Raw genomic sequence first — 9,042 nt, 5'->3', positions numbered from 1 at the left:
AAACACAATTCTTATTGTGTTACTTTTTATTTTAGTCTACTTGGTAAATATTTTCTTCTTCTTGAACTGCACTGTTGGTTAAGGGCTTGTAAGTAAGCATTTCACGGTAAAGTCTACACTTGTTGTATTCGGCGCATGTGGCAAATAAAGTTTGATTTTACACACAAAGACTTGCACACAATTACATCGCGGATATACTCTTGCACACTCAACACAAACGCGTGTTTGAAAACGCTCTTGTACTAAAGGTCATGTCTAGACTAACAGAAAAACCTGTCTCAGCTGTGATAATCTGAGAAAGTGTTGTACTGTAATTCGCTGTGTTTCTGAGGACCTTTGACCTGATGTCAACAAGACATGTCATAAAGCACGTACACATTCCCTTGGTCCATAAATCCTAGAAATGTGTGGGATTTGACATATATAACCCTGCAATATCTCCGATACAACTTTGATTACCAGCCTGTATATAGATATGGTTTAGAGATTACGTTATGTTCTTCAGTTTATGGAGACATCATAACTTTATTGCACCTTGTTATGAGGGAGCTGGGTCTGAGCCAATGTCACCTCTAAAATCTCTGCTTTTTGTGTGATAGTGCATGTGTATGAAGACTGGCTATTGATCTCGGTGGCATCCACAGACTCATGGCCAGCTCTATAAAGGTGTCACCCAAAGGTCGCTGTGTTAGCTAACTGAGACTAACTTGCTCTGATTGTCATTGCACTTTAAATGCTCCATTATGGCCTTGGTAAAGTAATTAGAGTTTAACAAATGACAGGGGATAGCAGACACTGCAAGGCCCTTTGAACCCCACAGACTGTGGTACACACAAATGCATGCAGTTTAACTTCACCAGCATCTTCTACAGACCTGAGCAGACCACCAACTGCAGAGTTCAGAAGTGCATCCCACAACTTCAAGAGACAACCTTCCTCTACCTCTAACCTTCCAGAATGAAACGATGTTTCTGTGCACAGAATCATCGTAACACTCACGAGTTAGAGACTCTGTTTCATTCTGTTAATGCATTCCTTTGTTCATACTTCCCACATTGTGTCGGAGCTCCTTGTGTCCTGTCTGTGGCAGGAGCGTGCACTCCTTTGTGCACCACTATATGTTACTGGGTTGCCGTCATTCGCCGGTTCCATTCATGTAAGAATTACTGTTTAACAGGGTGTACATGAATGTGGTCACATCTGTTTTAGACAGGATGTATGTAATGGGGTCATTATGAGTAAGCCAGTTTCATTTGTGTACCAGTTATGTGATTACTTGTCATTGGACATGGATATGTCTCAGGGAGGGGCTTAGAGGATAGAAGTGCCTGTTTTGGTATTTCTGGGTAGTTTGGGTTTGGTGACAGTGGGGAGGCTGCTTGAGCCTGGTTACCCCCAACCTGTAATAGCTATGGAAGCTCCAGCGTAAGCCTGTTTTAGGCTTAGTGCAGTTTATTTTTTATTTTTTATTTTTTTATTATTTAAGTCTATTGTCTATCTTGTAAATATTCATCACCGGCTATCAGTGTTGGACACTAAAAATAAACATGGACACCTTTGCAACAGAACCTTCTGCCGCCTCCTGAATATCTGCCCTTAAGACCGCATCTCTACGTTACCTATTTCACATCCTGTTAGAGAGAAACATAGTCCATTACATACTGTATGTTGCAGTCCAACCAAGGTGTAATATTGTAGGTTGAAGGATAAGCTTATTGTGTTCAATGAAAGTTCAATAAAAAGTTAATGATAAGTGTTTTGTTCCAGTCATCATATTACCACTTTATTTGGATAGTCTGTAGTGCATCTTCAGATGGACTATCTACTAACCCTAACCTTATCCTAACCCTAAACTTAACCCTAACCCTTATTCTTAACCTAACCTTGGATAAGCAAGTAGTTGCTTATCCACAGATAGTTTGTTGATAGTATGACCATCTGAAGAGCATCTACAGATGGAAAGTCGGGACTATCCAAATGAAGTGTGACCGTCGTCATAATTCATTTTAACCAAAGATTATGGATATACTGACAAGATACAGGTCTCTCCGCCCTAAACAATGGGAGTTGTGGTCCACAAAGTGGCACGGGGGGCTGTCTAGCTTCCTCCTATCCTTTCTTTGAGTTGGTGGATACATCTCATTATTGTAATCCTTTTTTGAATATTCAATGAGGGTTGTTGACGGCAACTTTGAGAAAAAGCACTTCATATTGGAGTTGTCTCGAGATGGCGGTTGCCTGTATTCAATGGAGAGAGATGGTATGCTACTTGCCTCATGCCATGAATATGCATAGCCATCTCCAGACAACTCCAATATTACGTGTTTTTTCTCAAAGTTGCCGGGATGACACATCCTACTTGTATCAGTACGCTCGTAACAACTTAAGCATTACAAAACTATTAGAAAAAAATGTCTGAATGAACCTCACGTAGCAAATAATCCATTAATTTCTTTGTTGACCAAATTCGACATTCTCTCATTGACCCCCATACAAAAACTCTTTGCATGGTGGGTGAAACAATAAAAAACCGCCACCTGCTGGACGGAATCAGATTTTCAGCCGAGTTGATCCTCTCACTTCCTATTCCTGTCTCTTCTAACACATTTTTCAGAGAGCTGTTTCACACTTCAGTGTTAATGTATTCCATATTATATAGGAAACTCACTTTATCCACCACCCATGTATACAGTATCTACAGTATCTGTAAGAAACGCCTCTTATGTGATAATAAAGTTGATTGTCTCTCTATGCACAACATGGCTGCCTTAGTCTGTCTGAATATATTCTCTGGTATCACTGATCTAAATGTATATTAATGTAGAAGTATATATTTTTTAAATCCCTCTTTGTTGGCACAGATGGATGAGGTCATCGATGACATCATCAGCATGCAGTCGAGCTATGATGACATCCAGCAGTATATTGACCCTCTTCAGACGTCCAACACTGTAAGTATTAAACCATACAGTCACTACGTACCTATAGAACGCCATTTTCACCTGGGTGGGATTGTGAAGGGTTGAACACTTGAACTGGTTGAAATGCTCACGGAAAAGAATAGGTAGGTTAATGGGTGTTGAGATAAGACTTATATTTTAGGGCAATTCCACGGTCACGGAGTGACACTGACACTCAGATCTTTAACTTTAAAATGTATGTCAAACCAAAACCATACAACTCTATGCACTATGACTACATTTAACAATTTCTACTGAAGATTTTACAAAAATACATTGACATGAAGTACAGTGCCTATGCAAAGTTTGGTAGCACAATGACGGCACAAACATTCTTCATGTTAGTGTTTTTGTCAAATGAAGTGAATATTGTTAAGTACTCCTTGTGCGTTTCTTCAACAGAGTTGTATGGTTTGTTTAACGTTGCAGTCGTTGATTTTTGTTTGACATACATTTTAATGTGAAATATCTGAGTCTGTGTCCCCCTTCTCTTCCCTCTATCCTTATCTACCTCTAACCCCTGTCTTACCCCCTCTTGTCTTTTTTTGGTCCACTTCTGCCCCTCCCTGTGTGAGTCAATGGGGTGATTATGCCGACTCATCAGGACTGAGGCTGTGGCTCTGAGAGGAGAGGAGAAAGACTCCTTGTTCCGTTTATCATAATCCCTCCTTCTTTAGCAACAGGCTCCTCCGTGTGTTTGTGTCCCATCTTAAAACTACTGTTGCTGTTTTGCTACTGTTATTGTTGTTGCTGCTGTTGCATGAAACTTCAAAATGGCTGATATTTGATGTTGACTGGGGGGCATTTGGCCTGTGGCTGTTTGTTCCTCAGTGTTTAATGAATAACTGCTGATCTATAGTGGCTTCAATCAGCTGTCTGCTGCTGCTGCCGTCCCACCCCAGGGGAAACCTTCAGTTGGCTTAAAGGAATCTAAGTTTTTAATTGATTTAAATTATTGACGTGAAGTGCTGTGGTTTCAGAGACCAAGATAGGCATTCGTAGTCGTAAAAAAATGCAGTGGTCCAAGAGTGTCCATCTTAGAGCAGAAGCACAGAGCTCTGTGTTTAAAGGAATGGCTCCGAATTAACAATTAAACCACCGCCAGTTAGAGTTCAACTTGTTTACAAGGCATTCAGAAAGGGAGGAGGAGGAGGGAGAGGCACAGGAGAGGAGGGGAACAGGGGATGAGGGTCATTTGTGAGAGGGAAAAACAGGCTGAAAGTCCAGTTAGGGGAAAGTTCACTTAAGCGGTGTGGAGAGGGTAGAAGAGAGAAGGATTTGGTGAGACGGAGGTTAGTCTCTGAGGGCTGGAGTGAGTGAGCAAGTAAGTGTGTAAGAGAGAGTGTGTGTAAGAGAGTGAGAGACAGCGTAAGAGAGTGAGAGACAGCGTAAGAGAGTGAGAGACAGCGTAAGAGAGTGAGAGACAGCGTAAGAGAGTGAGAGCGCACAGACCCACAGAAGGAAGGATGAAGGAGATGAATAAGACGTATGCCATTGTGGAGATGATAGACGGGGAACAGATCCAACTGGTAAGAAGTCTGAGTTTTACTGTGTGTGTGTGTGATCTATGTGTGGCTGAGGAATATAAGGTTTGTGTGTTTTGTCCGCCCATCTTGGTCAGTATTGAGGCAGGCTAGTTAGGAGAGTTATGCCCCCCTGCACCCCCCTCTGGGTTGGTGAGGGCTGGAGCCGGGGCAGGGGGGGTCAGCTCTAACTCCCAGCCTCAGGTCTCTGATTAGGGGATGAGCCTAGCTCTCGGCCGCCTGGGGCTGGTGATGGAGGCTGAGAGGGAGCAGCTCTTTGAAATGGTAGCGGTTGAGCTGAGCCCTTCCACTGTGGGCACACTTCCAATGAGGGACACGTTCGGCCATAAGAGATAAGACACAATAGGATGTTAATTGTCCAGCATGAAGGTCGCTGCTGGCCTCTCCTCTGTTTCCCTTCTTTGGCCCAGCTCCCTCAGCCTGTGTGTATGTGTGTGTGTGTGTGTGCACAATGTCTCTGAGTGGAATAGAATGGCATTCTCTGGGTTTATCTCTTGGTGCTCATGCTTCAGTTGATTGGCCCTTGATTACTCAGTGTGTGTGATGATACACGATCTCATAGTCATTGATTAGATTGTTATTTTACTATTGATTGAGCCATATGGAACTCTGATTTGCACACAGGGACAGTGGTATAGTGTGTGTGTGATAGTGGCTCCGTGCATGAATGCAGCTCTATGGAGGGACTATTGATGGTGGTTGCTACAATGTTGCCCCAGGTGTGCTTGTATTTTTAGTTTGGTGTAGTCTGATTTAATATACAGGCCTCTAAATAGTTCTGCTGTTCTCTTTCTCTTGGTCTCGCTCTGTCTGAGATGTGTATAATGAGATCCCTCAGGACTAATGTTAGTTACCTTACACATCTCCTCTCTGTTTTTGGAGGTGCTTGCCTCGTTAGCTTTTCTTAAACACAGAGTTTTCCCCCTAATGAATGAAACTCATCTGCTAATCTGTGACCAGGATTATCGCGGTAAACTCAGTAGCATCTGGGAGTTTAAGGAGATCTTGGGAATGCCGCAGAGAGAGAATACTAAGCATGACTGACCTGGGTCTGATTGTGTGTGTGAGAGAGAGTTTGTTATAAAATGGGTAGTTTCTCGCGCTCTGTGTGTGGGTGTGGGCGACGGGGGACAGCAGGAGTCAGTGGTTTGAGACTAAAGCATTCTGTGTGAGAGAGGGGGAGGAAGGGACAAGGTGAGGAGATGGTTTCACCTAACTGAACAGCATGTCCCTGGTTTGACAAAGGAGAGGAAGACCCTACTGATGATGGGATCTGAGGTCTCGGTCCACAGCCTGTAGTTTTACTATGTGAGAGAGACCTGGCTGCACTTCAGTTGTCTCAATGATAAGGTATCTGGCTCTCTTATCTGTCAAGCCTCATTAGTATTGTAGAATAGACATTTAACCACATCCTCAAGTTTTTCTATTATTGTAAACCAGCACGTTTCATCACCAATTCCTCATGAGGGAAGTTGACTAGTAGTAGCCATAGGGACTGCTTCAGAAGTTAAACAACGTCTACACAACTTATATACAGAGGACACCGCTAGTCTTCCACACAGGTGCTGGGTTACAGATGGGGTCAGAGAATCCACAAAAAGACTGACCTGAACCAGACAGCGGGTGAATGCAAGCATTTTGCCAGACTGTGCCTCAACCTATTGTCTACCTGGCCCACCACTCCACCCTGGACCTGAACAGTCTTTACGACCAGGTCCACCTCTACAAGGCAGCAATCCCAACTTTTGCCAGGACCCTGAAGGACGTCACCCTCAACCGTAGCCCAAGCACCTCACACAAGAGCAACGGATACCCCGCCCAGCGAGACCCCTCCTAGACCTGCACCAAGAGGACCTACGCCCAGACCACAGCATCACCAGCCACACCCCAACTAGCTAAGACCACCCCAAGCAAACCCTGGACACACCCTGTATAGGCTCCCCCATATCAGACCTATGCCCCTTCTGCCCACCCCATGCCCCCGCTCACTGCGGCAATGACCTCAACATGACAAGAGGACATACTGCATGCTAGGCTGTGAGCAGAGCATCAGGCCCGACCCTCACTATTACACCCACCCAAGCCCCATCCTACAACCTAAGAGGTATGTGTCAGATGCTCAACATGCTCTGCTCACACCTACTGTGATGGTCCAGGCCTAAACCACACAAAAACACCAGACACTATGGAACACAAAGCTTTTACGATCTCATCATGGAATGTACAAGGTCTGAGGTCATCTGCCTTTGTCCTAAAGAGCAGGAACCCAGACTTCATCAAAGCAATTGGAAATACAGACATTGTCATCCTACAAGAAACATGGTATAAATGAGACGGACCCACTGGTTGCCCTCTAGGTCACAGAGAGCTGGTAGAAACTGACAGGTGTGAAACAGGGAAGCGACTCGGGGGGTATGCTAATTTGGTATAGAGCAGATCTAACCCACTCTATTAAATTAGTCAAAACAGGAACATCTGGCTAGGAATTAATAATGTACGACAGACCACATATTCACCCTTCACACCCTAATTGACAAGCAAACAAACCAAAACAAAGGCACTCTTGTCATGCTTTGTTGATTTCAAAAAAGCTTTTGACTCAATTTGGCATGAGGGTCTGCTATACAAATTGGAAATTGGTGTTGGGGGGGAAAATATATATGAATTTATAAAATCCATGTACACAAACAAGTGTGTGGATAAAATTAGCAAAAAACAAATTTCTTTCCACAGGGCCGGGGGGAGGGGTGAGACAGGGATACAGCTTAAGCCCCACCCTCTTCAACATATATATCAACGAGCGAGGGCACTAAAACAGTCTGCAGCATCATCTGGCTAAAAATACTTTAATCAGTTATAGAACCCATTGCCCTTTACGGTTGTGAGGTCTGGAGTCCACTCACCAACCAACAATTCACTAAATGGGACAAACACCAAATTGAGACTCTGCATGCAGAATTCTGCAAAAATATCCTCCCTGTACAACATAAAACACCAAATAAGGCATGCAGAGATGAATTAGGCCAATACCTGCTTTTCAAAATCAAAAGAGCTGTTCAATTCTACAACAACCTAAAAGGAAGCTACTCCCAAACCTTCCATAAAGCCATCACCTACAGAGAAATGAACCCGGAGAAGAGCCCTCTAAGCAAGCTGGTCCTGGGGCTCTGTTCACAAACACAAACACACCCTACAGATCCCCAGGACAGCAACACAATTGGACCCAACCAAATCACGAGAAAACAAAAAGATAATTACTTGACACATTGGAAAGAATTAACAAAAAAACAGAGCAAACTAGAATGCTATTTTGCCCTTAACAGAGAGTACACAGTGGCAGAATACCTGACCACTGTGACTGACCCAAACTTAAGGAAAGCTTTGACTATGTACAGACTCAGTGAGCATAGCCTTGCTATTGAGAAAGGCCGCCGAAGGCAGACATGGCTCTCAAGAGATGACAGGCTATGTGCTCACTGCCCACAAAATAAGGTGGAAACTGAGCTGCACTTCCTAACCTCCTGTCCAATGTATGACCATATTAGAGATACATATTTCCCTCAGATTACACAGATCCACAAAGAATTAGGTGAAATACCACAGTGTACCATCACAGCAGCAAGATGTGTGACCTGTTGCCACAAGAAAAGGGCAACCAGTGAAGAACAAACACCATTGTAAATACGTTTATACTTTGATTGTTTTATTTTCCGTTTTGTACTTTAACCATTTGCATTTCATTACAACACTGTATATAGACATAATATGACATTTGAAATGTCTTTATTCTTTTGGAACTTTTGTGAGTAATATTTACTATTCATTTTTATTGTTAACTTTTGTTTATCTATTTCACTTGCTTTGGCAATGTAAACATATTTCCCATGCCAATAAAGCCCTTGAATTGAATCAAGCCTTACAGAGATAAGGGATGATTGTGTGAATGTCAGAGCAGAGGCAGGTTTAGAGGCAGTATTTTCCAGGTGTGATATTGGCCTGAGATCTTCTGCTATCTTCTCTTTACAGCCAGTCACTACACATGTAACACACTGTGTGTTTATAGAGTTTGATCTGGCTCAGAGGGTTAACCAGGGTTACCCACAATATGATGCCATAAAACTCTCATGAGACACCGACTGCCTGTTTGTCTATTATACTCTCTCTCGCTCGCGCTCTGTCTACTCTCTCGCTCTGTCTACTGCTCTGTCTACGCTCTCGCTCTGTCTGCGCTCGCTCTGTCTGCGCTCGCTCTGTCTACTCTACTCTCTCTCGCTCGCTCTCTCTGTCTTCTCTCTCTCTCTCTGTCTTCTCTCTCTCTCTCTGTCTTCTCTCTCTCGCTCTGTCTACTCGCTCTCGCTCTGTCTGCTCTCTCGCTCGCTCTGTCTGCTCTCTTGCTTGCGATATCTACTCGCTCTCGCTCGCTCTGTCCGCTCTCTCGCTCGCGATGTCTACTCGCTCTCTCTAAGGTAATTGAGGGTGATCTCAGTGAATTTGATGGAAAAAGGAGTTTGTCCTCGACCCTTGAGGTTTCCAGCCTT

The 9,042-nt window shown here is 43.7% G+C and overlaps 1 protein-coding gene across 5 annotated transcripts in view; it reads left to right on the top strand.

The window, feature by feature from the left end:
• tfeb (transcription factor EB) overlaps nucleotides 1-9,042 on the top strand; it is a 110,639-nt gene that overhangs the window by 83,216 nt on the left and 18,381 nt on the right. For all 5 annotated transcript variants that reach the window (XM_036983571.1, XM_036983572.1, XM_036983569.1 and 2 more), the window contains one exon: nucleotides 2,862-2,951. In XM_036983571.1, the coding sequence (XP_036839466.1) occupies nucleotides 2,862-2,951 (90 nt within the window). The remainder of the gene's footprint in view (nucleotides 1-2,861; nucleotides 2,952-9,042) is intronic.

The sequence above is a fragment of the Oncorhynchus mykiss genome, chromosome 7, assembly GCF_013265735.2.
Source record: "Oncorhynchus mykiss isolate Arlee chromosome 7, USDA_OmykA_1.1, whole genome shotgun sequence".
NCBI lineage: Eukaryota > Metazoa > Chordata > Actinopteri > Salmoniformes > Salmonidae > Oncorhynchus > Oncorhynchus mykiss.
The sequence above is the reverse complement of the archived record's forward strand: the minus strand, read 5'-3'. Positions and strand labels throughout refer to the sequence as shown.